This window comes from Phyllobates terribilis, unplaced genomic scaffold (assembly GCF_046119375.1).
Source record: "Phyllobates terribilis strain yellow unplaced genomic scaffold, ASM4611937v1 Scaffold_17__1_contigs__length_24005725, whole genome shotgun sequence".
Lineage (NCBI taxonomy): Eukaryota > Metazoa > Chordata > Amphibia > Anura > Dendrobatidae > Phyllobates > Phyllobates terribilis.
In genome coordinates, this window is record NW_027362777.1 from 3,842,058 (window position 1) to 3,855,616 (window position 13,559).

The following is a 13,559-nucleotide window of genomic DNA, read 5'->3' on the forward strand; positions in this document are numbered from 1 at the left end:
CACATCGCATTTTAGCCGGTGAAGTGGCAGGCCCAACGACTTCTGTAGAGATGTAAGTCGCTGAGCTGCGGGATGCGAACGGCGGAAGTGAGCACACAGCGACCGTGCCCTCTGCAGAAGGCCATCTAGTCCGGGATAGTGGGCTAAAAATTGCTGGACAACCAGGTTCAACACGTGAGCCATACAAGGCACGTGTGTGACATTGCCCCGGCGAAGGGCCGCACCCAGGTTTGCAGCATTGTCGCACACGGCCTTCCCTGGTTTCAGGTCCAGTGGAGACAACCATTCATGAAATTGGTTCTCCAGAGCTGACCACAACTCCTCAGCTGTGTGACTCACATTTCCCAGACATTTCAAAGTAAAAACCGCCTGTTGACGTTGAGCCCTACAGCCAGCATAGTAAGGAGGTGTGCAGGATCCCTTCTGCGCAGTTAGAAAGCTTGTGGCATGACCAGACAGGCTTTGGGTGCAGGTGGAGGACCGAGAGGAGGTTGAGGAGGCAGAAGCAGTGGAGGAACTTTGAGATAAAGAGGATTGACGCACAACTCGTGGGGACGGCAAGACTTGGACAGCAGCCCCTTGTCCTGCTGTCACCATAGTTACCCAGTGCCCAGTCAGCGACATGTAACGCCCCTGTCCATGCCTACTCGTCCAAGTGTCTGTGGTGAAATGCACCCTGTCACACACAGAGTTTCTCAAAGAAGCGGTGATGTTGTGTGCGACATGCTGGTGGAGCGCAGGCACACTTTTCTTTGAGAAGTAGTGCCGACTGGGCATCTGGTACTGGGGCACTGCGACGGACATAAGGTCTCGAAAATCCTCTGTGTCCACCAGGCGGAAAGGCAGCATTTCTGCAGCCAAGAGCTTGCAGATGGTGAAATTCAACCTCTTAGCTTTCTCATGGCTAGGTGGAAATGGTATTTTACTTGTCCACATCTGAGGGACTGAGGGCTGGCTGTTGTGCTTAGACGGGGTTGATAAGGGTGTCCCCGGCAAACTGACGGTCTGTGAGGAAGATGCAGGCGGACATGTTAGGTTGCCTTGATCCAAAGGTGGTGCTATCGATGTCGGACAGCGCTCAACAGCAGCTGGTGCTACCACCTCCAAAGAATATGATGACCTGCCAATCACGCTGGCTGTTGCGGGTAAAGAGGTGGCAGGTCTGCATCCCAAAACAGGTGTGACTGCTGTCACCCCAGTCACAGAGGAGGAAGAGGCCGCAGATGCACAAGATGGGGCAGACGATAGTTGGCCCGGCCGGCTAGGCCGCATTGTAGCACAGTGAGCTTCCCACTGCAACTTATGCTTCATGTCCATGTGCCGGTTCATGCATGAAGTACTCAAACTATGTATTTTTTGGCCTCTACTTAGCTTTTGTTGACAAATGTTACAGATAACACGAGTTGGGTCATCTTTATCGATCTGAAAAAATGCCCAGGCTATGCAAGGCTTAGCACCCATGCGACCTGAAGAGCCACCACGACTTGTGGTCAGAGGCAGAGTTGTGTTTGAGGATGCAGTTGTTGACGTGCTTCCAGTACTACGTCTCTGTCCAGGAAGGCGCAACATGACCTCGTCGTCACTAGCATCCTCCTCCACCTCCTCTGCTGACCTCATCTCTTGGCTGACTGTGGGTTGACAGTAAGTGAGATCTCCAACCTCATCATCATCACCCTGTGTGTTATCACACCCGTCGTCCTCAGAGCCAACCTGTTCCTGCCCTGACAAAAAACTAAAGTTGTCGCTCCAATCAGGTATTTGAGTCTTATCATCGTCTTCCTCATTGTCTCCACCAACAGGAGTTACAGTTTGGGAATGAGGGTCTACATTATGGTCAGAACCTTCTGCGTCTGGTCCTGGATCCGACTCATAAAGATTCTGGGCATCAGTGCAGATCATTTCCTCGTCTGGATTCACAGAAGCGCTGGAGCCGACCTCTGATTCCCAGGCTATAGTATGAGTAAACAGCTCTGCAGACTCAACCATCTGTTCTACCTCATACTCAGACGGGCAGCTGGAGATTTGGGAGCTGTGAGGAAGCAAGTGCGATTGGGGTGACACCTCTGAGGACTGGAGTATTTGTGATGTTGAAGTTGATGTGGAGGAGAGCCCACTTAAAGGAGCACTTGATATCCGTTGAAGCACCTGCTGTTTTTGAGCCGCATCTGGAATTTGTAGCGATTGGCGTGGCCGTAAGAAAGGGATCTTATCACATTGTCCGCTAAAAGAAGTAGACATTTTAGTTTTGCTGGAAGATGGTCTTTCTTCTGCAGATCTTACTGCTGCTTTAACACCTACTCCACGGACACAACCTTTTTTCCCCTTCCCAACATGCCTATTCCCCTTTCCACCAGCAGCAGGCCTTTTTCCACTCATTTTGGTGGTTAACTAATTCACAACTCTGGAGTTGTTTGCACAAAAAAACAATGGATGGGAACCGAGCAGAGCTGAGTGGCCAAACTGTGGTATTAGGCCAAAACTATTGTCTGGGTTAGATGCAGAAAAAAATTATATTCAGCTTGCAACCTGAGGGAGGTCAGTATAGATGGACTAATAGAACAAGTCCCACACGCAGCTAGAAACCCAAATATTTTTTCAGAGGTAGATGCAGAAAAAAATTATATTCAGTTTGCAACCTGATGGAGGTCAGTATAGATGGACTAATAGAACAAGTCCCACACACTGCTAGAAGGCCAAATAATTTTTCAGAGCTAAATGCAGAAAAATATTATATTCAATTTGCAACCTGATGGAGGTCAGCATAGATGGACTACTAGAACAAGTCCCACACACTGCTAGAAGCCCAAATATTTTTTCAGAGGTAGATGCAGACAAAAAATTATATTCAGTTTGCAACCTGATGGAGGTCAGTATAGATGGACTAATAGAGAAAGTCCCACACATTGCTAGAAGGCCAAATATTTTTTCAGAGGTAGATGCAGAAAAAAATTATATTCAGTTTGCAACCTGATGGAGGTCAGCATAGATGGACTAATAGAACAAGTCCCACACACAGCTAGAAGCCCAAATATTTTTTCAGAGGTAGATGCAGAAAAAAATTATATTCAGTTTGCAACCTGATGGAGGTCAGTATAGATGGACTACTAGAACAAGTCCCACACACTGCTAGAAGCCCAAATATTTTTTCAGAGGTAGATGCAGAAAAAAATTATATTCAGTTTGCAACCTGATGGAGGTCAGTATAGATGGACTAATAGAACAAGTCCCACACACTGCTAGAAGGCCAAAGATTTTTTCAGAGCTAGATGCAAAAAAATATTATATTCAATTTGCAACCTGGTGGAGGTTAGTATAGATGGACTAATAGAATGATGCTATGCCCAAAAGGTTTTACTTCACTAGGTGCAGTAAAAAAATTGGTATTCTATACACAGGTGGTGTAGCTTGCAACACAGATAGGCTACTCCACTGACTAACACACTCTGCAATAGGCCAAAAGGGATTAGCTTTGCTAGATTTAGCCAAATGCTGTGAAAAAAACTTGCACAGCACTGGCACAGACCTGCCTGGCAAAAACTGATAGGAACTGATGTAACTTAGTCCTGAAAAGGACTGCAATTACAATTACTCTTTACTCCCACAACCTATCTATTTAAGAGCACAGACCTGTCTGATAAAAGTCATAGGAAATGCTGTAACCTAGTCCTTAAAAGGACTGCAATCACAACTATTCCCTACTCCCAAGCTATCTGTAGATTTGTGCGAAAATTGGCTTGAAATTAACAAGGTATAGTGCACACAGCAACAGCGGTGCCGTCTAACACGCAGCTGCAGCAGTGAGAAAATGGTGGCGAAGGGGAAAATGGCTGGGTCTTATAGGGCAAGGACATGTGACATACACTGCCAATGACACATGCCCTTGCTTGTGTGAAAAAAAGCACTTCGCTCCGTGTGTGCGCTGCTGATAGGCTGACAGATTGCACCTCCCCACTGTAACTGCGGGAAAGAGAAAAAAAAATGGAGATCTTCATTATTCCTGCAGAGATCCATCCCCTGCCCCTCCCCCCACCCCGCTGTACACTCAAACTGCGTATTAACATTAATTTTCATCATTACTGAGAAAAAATCCAGTTATGATTTTGGTGCACGAACAGTTATCGAACATAACCTCGAACAGCCGAATTTTTTTCAAATCGTTCGTGTTCGCCGAACGGCTCGAACACCGCCCAAAACAGCTCGAATTTCAGATTGGCGAACAGTTCGAGTCGAACAACGCTCATCTCTAGTCAAAAGCAAAAGAAAAGTCAGATGCTATAGAATTTTTACAGGATGAACAGGGTGAATTGGTAAAAAATTACGTTGAGAAGGCTGAACTTTTAAATTCCTATTTTGTATATGTCTTCAAGAAAGAAATTGTAACATGAACTGATCTTCATGGTGCTATCGAAGGAATACAAGAATACACATTATCTATAAACAGAGAGATGGCGAGTGTGAAGACCCGAGGGTCTTCCGTGGGCATAATACTACTCAGACAAGACAGGGTGAGGGTAAAACAGTGTGGCAATATTTTATTGAACCACTAAACAGACAACAAACATATAGAACAGTCTGAGAAAATATCCGAGATGGTGCAAAATTACACAGTCTCACCCTTCCGCTGGCCTATTGAGAATAGAGCAGCTGCGACTTTGGGACTTCCAGCATCAACTACCTCAACTAGTGGCCCCTCACTTTTGGCGGGTCCCCACAGAGAAGAGGTAGCGGCAAGCTTATGAAGCTGACAGTCCATCGAGGTACAAGGCCAGGAGACCCGAGGGTCTCACCCTGGCCTCTTCGATAGTTTCCATTGGGCCAGATGACAGGCTGCTCCCAATCTGGCTTCTCCGAATGTCTCCATGGTTTCCAGGCGATGGAGGGTCCCACCTGGCAACCCCAAACAAAATAGCCATGGTGCCAGGTGACCTCATTGTAGCAACCCTGATACCTAGTTGTATCCATGAATTCTCTGATGGTCAATGAAGCAGATCAGTATCCTTCCAGTCAGAACTATATACTTTTAGGCTGGAAACCTATTGTGTCCCTATTGTGTAGAATCAAAATCTGAGGATGCTATCCATCTTCTGTCCTGAGGAATGTCTCTCTGATTCTCCTTGATTCTCTTTGCAGCAGCATAGAAAACCCTTTTTATATTTACATATGTGGCTAAGGTTATTAGTCACAAGTTGGGGGGAAGGTGCAGGGCTCACTCAGGTCTCACTGTTTGAGCTAATCCCCCTGCTCTTGTAAATAAACTAGCTGGGTTAGTACAATATTCAATTAGCATAATAACAAACATCAGTGTCCCAAACACTGAGTCACCGTCCTTCTTGACCAACCCTCCCTCTAAACAATCTCTCTCTTCTCCAGTCCATTCTGAATGCAGCAGCCAGGGTCGTATTTCTATCAGGCCGCTTCACCGATGCCTCTACCCTGTGCCAGTCATTGCACTGGTTACCCATTTACTACAGAATACAATACAAACTCATCTCTCTCACCCACAAAGCTCTCCACAATTCTGCACCGCCCTTTATCTCTTCCCTCATTTCTGTCTATCACCCTTCCTGTGCCCTTCGTTCTGCAACTGATCTAAGACTAACATCCTCCTTAATCCGAACCTCGCTTACTCCGTCTCCAAGACTTCTCTCATGCTGCGCCAGTTTTCTGGAATACACTACCTCAAACAATTTGACTAATATCTAGCCCCCATGTTTTAAACGTGCTTTAAAAACACATCTGTTTAGACAAGCCTATGACCTCAGCTCACTAACATAACTCTCCCCTGTTCCCTCCTAAATGTTAGTCTTAATCTGCTCCTGCCTATTCCTCTGTCTCCACATCCTTCATGCACCCAATAGCACACAGTAACTGCACTTAGATACTGATACTGGCTGAAGGAAGACAATGTTCTATCTATTGTGTCCCCCTATTTCCATATAGATTGCAAGCTTGTGAGCAAGGCCCTCACTTCTCCTGTACTGTTGAATTATGATACATTGTATTGTTTTATTGTCTGTACATGTCCCTACTTAATTGTAAAGCGGTGAAATATGTTGGCGCTATATAAATAAAAATTATTGTTATTATTAACCAAACAAACACACACATTCAAAAGTCAACAAAGATAATAGTGTATTTCTCCTGGCTTAACAAATCTTAACGTCTGGCTAATTAAGATTAGAAGCTGTGTCGTCACAGTGAGGGAACACTTAGCTAAGTTATACGAATATAAATCTAGTTGTCCAGATAAATTACATCCTAGGGTATTAAAGAATTAGCAGAGGAAATTGCAGAACCACTAGCCAGAATCTTTGAAAAATCCTGGAGGAGACATCCCAGAAGATTGGAGAAGGGCAAATGTTGTTCCTATCTTCAAAAAAGAAAAGAAGATGGAGCCTGGAAATCACAGGCCAGTGAGCCTTACTTCTATACCAGCAAAGATCTTTGAACAAATAATTAAACAGCATGTATGCAAGTACTTGGATAAGAATACAGTAATTAACCAGAGCCAGCATGGCTTTGTAGCAACCAAGTCATGCCAGATTAATCTAATTCCCTACTATGATGAAATCACTGAGAAGCTGGATCAGGGAAACGCGGTAGATATAGTAAATCTCGACTGCAGCAAACCATTTGATAAAGTATCTCATACTATCCTTATTGAAAAATGACCAAGTATGAGATTGACAAGGCTACAGTTAGGTGGATTCATAATTGGCTCAGTGATCTTACGCAAAGAGTGGTAATAAATGGTTGGTCATCCAATTGGAAGAGTGTTTCAAGTTGGGTACCACAAGGCTCTGTCCTGGCCCCAATGTTGTTCAACATTTTTATAAATGATCTAGATAAGGGAACTGAAGGTAAACTAATCAAATTTGCAGATGATGCAAAGCTAGGAGGGATAGCTAATGGCCCCGTCACACTAAGCGATATCGCTAGCGAGATCGCTGCTGTGTCACGGTTTTGGTGACTCACCAGCGACCTCACCAGCGATGTCGCTATGTGTGACACTTTGTAACGATCAGGCCCCTGCTGTGAGGTCGCTGATCATTGCAAAGTGTCCTGGACCATTTTTTTGGTCGTTGGCCTCCCGCTGGCCAGCACACATCGCTGTGTGTGACCAGCGGGACCAACGATCTGGCTGGTAACCATGGTAAATATCGGGTTACTAGGGGCACGCACGCACTTAGTAACCCGCTGTTTACCATAGATACCACTCTGCTACGGTGAGCGGAGGCTCCAGCGCACCGGAGCAGAGTGGTATCCATGGTAAACAGCGGGTTACTAGGGGCACACGCGCACTTAGTAACCCGATATTTACCATAGTTACCAGCCTGCTCCTGCTTAAGCAGCAGGCTGGTAACGGGAGCAGGACATCGTGGAACGATTCTTTCCACGATATCGCTGCTCCCCTCATCGCTGGTGAGCCTGCCTGTTTGACAGCTCACCAGCGATGTATTAGCGATGCAGCAACGATCCCTGACAGGTCGTATCGTTGTCGGGATCGCTGCTGCATCGCTTAGTGTGACGGGGCCTTAACACTACAGAAGACAGAGAAAGGATTCTGATGGATCTAGATAAGTTTGAACAATGGACAGCGACTAATAAAATGGTAATTAACAGGGAGAAATGCAAGATCCTACATCTGGGCAAGAAAAAGGAAAATTACAGTTACAGATCTGGAGGAATAGAACTAAGCAACAGCCCTTTTTTAACACTTGAGTCAACATTTTGCTGCAGCAGCAAAAAAAGGCAAATACAGTTCTGGGATGTATTAAGAGAAGCATAGAATCTAGATCATGTGAAGTAGTTATCACTCTGTACTCCTCCTTGGTCATGCCTCATCTGGAATAGTGTCCAGCTCTGGGAACCACATTTTAAAAAAGACATTGAAAAACTGGAGCAAGTTCAAAGAAGAGCGACCAAAATGGCGAGAGGACTACAAACTATGTCCTATGAGGAAAGGTTAAAGGATTTGGGAATGTTTAGCTAGCAAAAAAGAAGGCTAAGACGAGTCTTAATAGCGGTCTACAAATATGTGAAGGGATATCAGAATGTAGCAGGAACATCCTTACACTCATTTGCACGTGGAAACACAAGAAGCAATGGAATGAAACTGAAAGGGAGAGGATACTGACTAGATATTAGAAAAAACATTTTGACAGTGAGGGTGTTCAATGAGTGGAACAGGCTGCCACAAGAGATGGTGAGCTCTCCTTCAATGGAAGTCTTCAAACAGAGTCTGGACAGACATCTGTCTGAGCTGGTTTAGTAAATCCTGCAATGAGCAGGAGGCTGGACACGATGACCCTGGAGGTCCCTTCCAACTCTAACATTCTATGATTCTATGAACAGGAAAACGGCTTTTTTCCTGTGTGGGTCCTCTGGTGTCTAACAAAATGCGATTTCTCGTTAAAACATTTCCCACATTCTAAACATGAAAAAGGCTTCTCTCCTGTGTGGGTTCTCTGGTGTATAACAAGATTCCATTTCTGGATAAAACATTTCCCACATTCTGAACATGAAAAAAGCTTCTTCCCTGTGTGGGTTCTCTGGTGCTTAACAAAATCTGATTTGTCGTTAAAACATGTCCCACATTCTGAACATGGAAAAGACTTCTTCCCTGTGTGGGTTCTCTGGTGGCTATCAAGATGCGCTTTCTGGTTAAAACATTTTCCACATTCTGAACAAGAAAAAGGCTTTTCCCCTGTGTGGGTTCTCTGGTGCTTAATGAAATCTGACTTCTGGTTAAAACTTTTCCCACACTCTGAACATAAAAATGGCTTCTCCCCTGTGTGAGTTCTCTGGTGACTAGCAAGGTGGGATTTGCATCCAAAACATTTCCCACATTCTGAACATGAAAAAGGCTTCTCCCCTGTGTGGGTTCTCTGGTGCTTAATGTAATCTGACTTCTGATTAAAACTTTTCCCACACTCTGAACATGAAAATGGCTTCTCCCCTGTGTGAGTTCTATGGTGACTAGCAAGGTGGGATTTGCATCCAAAACATTTCCCACATTCCAAACATGAAAAAGGCTTCTCTCCTGTGTGAGTTCTCTGGTGACTAACGAGGTGTAATTTGCATACAAAACATTTCCCACATTCTGAACATGAAAAAGGCTTCTCCCCTGTGTGGGTTCTCTGGTGACTAACCAAACCTGATTTCTGGTTAAAACATTTCCCACATTCTGAACAGGAAAAAGGCTTCTCCCCCGTGTGGGTTCTCTGGTGCTTAACCAAAGCGGATTTTTGGTTAAAACATTTCCCACATTCTGAACAGTAAAAAGGCTTCTCCCCTGTGTGAGTTCTCTGGTGATTAACCAAAACTGATTTATGGTTAAAACATTTCCCACATTCTGAACATGAAAAAGGCTTCTCCCCTGTGTGAGTTCTCTGGTGTATGACAAGATTCCATTTCTGGGTAAAATATTTCCCACATTCTGAACATGAAAATGGCTTCTCCCCTGAGTGAATTCTCTGGTGCTTAACAAGATCTGATTTCTGGTTAAAACATCTCCCACACCTGGAACAAGAAAATCTATTGTCCGCTGTGTGAATTTTTTGATGTTTAAGTAAAGACTTTTCGATGGGAAAACTATTTCCATATTCTGAACATAAAAATGGCTTCTTTGCTTTAGGAGTAGTTTGTTTTTTAATGCTTATTTTGCGACTTTGAATTTCCTTAGTAGTCGCTAATGAATCAGAAGACAGATCTTTGCTGTGAAGGGACGATGGTATATCTGGAGTAATGGCATTCACTTCAGTTGTATCCTGTGTGATATCAAGCTCATCCCATTTAAAAATTGAAGATGTCAGCTGTCCCTCTGGTCTCCTGGCACAGACATCTGCTAAGAATAAAACCAATTGTTATTTTTTTAATAAAATATCCTTGAATTTTATATTTTTGAACATTTCTACTTAAATTGTCCGTAGAAATGGCAAGTTATGTAAAAATATTGTATTATTCACCAAGACAATGACAGTTCACAGTCTAATAGACTGTGTCCAAACCACATTTAGCAACCATGTATTTGGCATTGATGTAGTGAGAAGAACCCACTTAATTTACGGTGTGTGTCTCCTGGAGCACAATCTGGGCACTATGTGTTGGGTAATAAAATGGCAGATTGGCTATTTTCACTCTCCAACATCCATGGCGTGCTAATTTCCGGAAAGTGGCTGTGAAGTCAAATTCGTCACTACTCTATGGGGATTTCTACTGCTCTGGTTTTCTGCCATTTTGTTGTATTAGAACTTCAGCAATTGGTGTGTCCCATTTTCTCTGGGATCAGCTCCTGCGACGTCTGCTTCTCTCAGCAGATGGCATTGGTGATGGAGGAGAAGACAGAATCAAAAGCTCTGGGCAAGACGGGCTCCCTTCATCCCCTAAGATTAGGGTTGCTGGGATCAGTAGTACCATCCAGACTGGCAGTATGGGCGTATGTGCTGTCAGCTGAAGTAATCTGCTCCCTACTTCAGCCAATGGGAAAGCACCACACCCTACTAAATCTCAAAGCATATTGCTAGAAGCTGCCAGATACAGCCTTGTTCTCCTCTGGTTCAGTCCTCTGTGCTCAGCTCCCGGCTTGTGTAGTTGCTCCCGGTTGTGACCTCGGCCCGTTTACTGACTACTCCTGTGTCTTCTGAGTTTGTATTTTCTCTGCCCTCCTGGTAACGACCCGTCTACTTGATTATTCTTCTTCCCATCTCACTCCACAGAACATCAGGTAGCACCATGGCCCAAGTGTAGGGGTCTCTGAGTAAGTCCAGATCCATATGGAGGGGTTAAAAAAGTTAAAGGATGATGGGCAAAACTGTGACCAAACCCAATAACATAACTACTGAAATGATGAAGCTCAACTGTATTCTTCAGAAAAAAAAAAGAGTAACTAGTGGTGAAACCTTTTTGGGGTAATTAAGAGTATGGGGCTCGGTGGCTCTTAGCAATGTAAACCATTGTAAGGGCCAATATTTTCTATCAGATGAGTTTTAAGAAGAAATATTAGACATTTAAAGAGAACTTTTTATAATACTGCAGAGCTGAGATGTCTTAAATTTAAATCTTGGGCATTTGGAAGAGGCAATGGAGACCTTTTTTAAAGACTACCAGGGAGTTACAGACTCACATAAGTGAGGCAGATCCCATCACAATCAAGCTATCATACAGAATGAACCTGTTAAAAAAAGACATAAAAAAATATGATACATCCTCAACAAGAACGTATGTTTGGGGGGAGAACGCCAACACTAAACCGGAGTTGCACTCATTTATGATAAACCATTGGAGCTACTATGAGTCCTGACCAAAAGAGTAAAGAAAGTATTAGCGCCCCCATTTCAGGAGAGATTGAGCAGTAATCTGAATTCCTTAGGATTGAAAACATAATGGAATTTATGACGTTGAGTGAATCCATGAAACCAGGGCTGGAGCCAACACATCTCCTGCAGGCGTGAATAATTGTATATTACAGCCATCAGCCACGCACAGCTTAGAGATATATCATGACACAGGTGTAATGTTTTCTGTATAGTTTATCACAATCCTGTTTAAAGTTAGTTGGTTTAAAAAGAAATTGAAAAGTCAGGATAAAGGGAAACTCTGCTGTTATTGTACAGAAATTCACACTTGTCCCTCACTGCACATTTAATATTTTCGATCATAAAAGTGAAGTTTGGCCAGAAAGACTGGACCTGGTCTTGTAGGGACCATATGAGCACATTCAGCGGCACAGAAAGGAGAGATATCAGGGATCTAGGAAGCCAACAGTATCATTACTCTCCGCTTTCTATTAGAGGCCCATCAGAATATTTTTCTGCAAGTGATTTTCTCACTTGTTAGCACATTCTGCATAAGCTGTCATTTGGCTTTGTATTTTATAGATATAGACAGGTAAGGGTCAGCGTCTCCTAATCCCAGGGGGTAGGTGGATCCTCCAGGTTGTAAGTTCTGTAGAAAAGGGCTTTCATTACCCAAAGTCATTTGAACAGTTTTGGGTGGATGAGAATGTTGTGATCTGGAAGCAAAATGGTGATCACACGATTGTGATATGGCCAGACTACACCACTGATAAAGCAGCCACAGCCGGTGACAGAGAAGAATCTGTGACTTCTCTGCATTTAGTGGTTACTACTCACCTGGGTAGTCATATGTAAGAATCTCCTCTTTACACCGTTCATCACTCCTCACATATGTCTCTGTAGTATTAATATGGGTCAGATCTTCACCCTGAAAGAAATATTGTAACAGTCACAGACAGATGGAGAAGTCACATCTATGATCAGCTCTAATCCTGCCATCTCCACCGTTCTCATTACACAAATATAAAACATATAATACTGGTGGATAAAACAAGACTGAACACAAGACCTTCACAGCCGTCTACACATCATAGGGGAGATCTCATGACACCTTCTCTCCATCTACCTGATGATCCTGAGGAACATTGGGGTCTTCTTGTTTACAGTCCTGTGGAAGAAGAGGACGGGGACATCTCTCTGGTGTTGTCCTCTTACTGGATAGATCTGGAGGAAACACATACAGGGACTGAATTCATTTTTTACACATAATTAGATAAGATAATTATAGGCTGTGTGTATTTAGTCCTGTCTATTACCTGGTGATGTGAGGGGCTGGGGAACCTCCATCATGACGTCTTTGTACAGATCTTTGTGTCCTTCTAAATACTCCCACTCCTCCATGGAGAAATAGACAGCGACATCCTGACACCTTATAGGAACCTGACACATACACTGATACAGTCATCCCCCGATCCCTTCATAGCGGTATAATGTCCCAGCATTCCCAGCAGTGTCACCTCTCCAGTCAGCAGCTCAATCATCTTGTAGGTGAGTTCTAGGATCTTCTGGTCATTGATGTCCTCATGTATCAGGGGGTGAGGTGGAGGCCTCGTGATTGGGCTCAGGGGTCTTCCCCATCCCTCAGACACAGGGTCCTGACAGCGCTCACTAGAGGTCTTCTTCACTACTGTGTAATCCTGATAATGGAGAAACACATTAATAAATCTCAGTACAGACATTTCCAGAGTCCTCACCTCTCCAGTTCTGTCCATCTGTTATTCCCATAGATAAGAATGATGTAATGTGACGTCATCAGAATCTCTCACCTCTCCAGTAAGCCGGAAGAGGATCTCTAGGGTGAGGTGTAATATCCTCTCCGCCATCTTGTCTCTGTCCATATCCATCCTTAATAGGTGATTCAGAAAAATTCTCTTAATATAGAAGATCTTCACTGAGAGGATCCGATATTGTAGAGACCTGAATGAGAAGAAGATGAGCCGATGTAACATCATAAAGAATTCTGTGTATTAATACAATTACTGGAGATAATAAGGGAAATATATCAGGAGACAGAATGTGTAGATGTTGTATTCTCTAGTCTTTTATGGACTGGAACACAAGTTGAATTGATGACTTAGACATCTCCTCCATACTTCCAATCGCTAAGTTGGCCACTGCTTCAGTAAGAATCACCCAGAAACCCAAGCAGCAATGGTATTTTTATTATTTTACAACATTCTGCTTTTGTCCCTGACATACTAA

The 13,559-nt window shown here is 43.8% G+C and overlaps 1 protein-coding gene across 1 annotated transcript in view; it reads right to left on the minus strand.

Moving 5' to 3' along the window:
* Positions 1-7,516: 7,516 nt before the first annotated feature.
* Positions 7,517-13,559, minus strand: part of LOC141176036 (uncharacterized) — a 55,474-nt gene continuing 49,431 nt past the window's right edge. The window contains 1 exon segment of the mRNA XM_073660011.1: positions 7,517-9,537. Coding sequence (XP_073516112.1) covers positions 8,346-9,537 — 1,192 coding nt within the window. The 3' untranslated portion in view covers positions 7,517-8,345.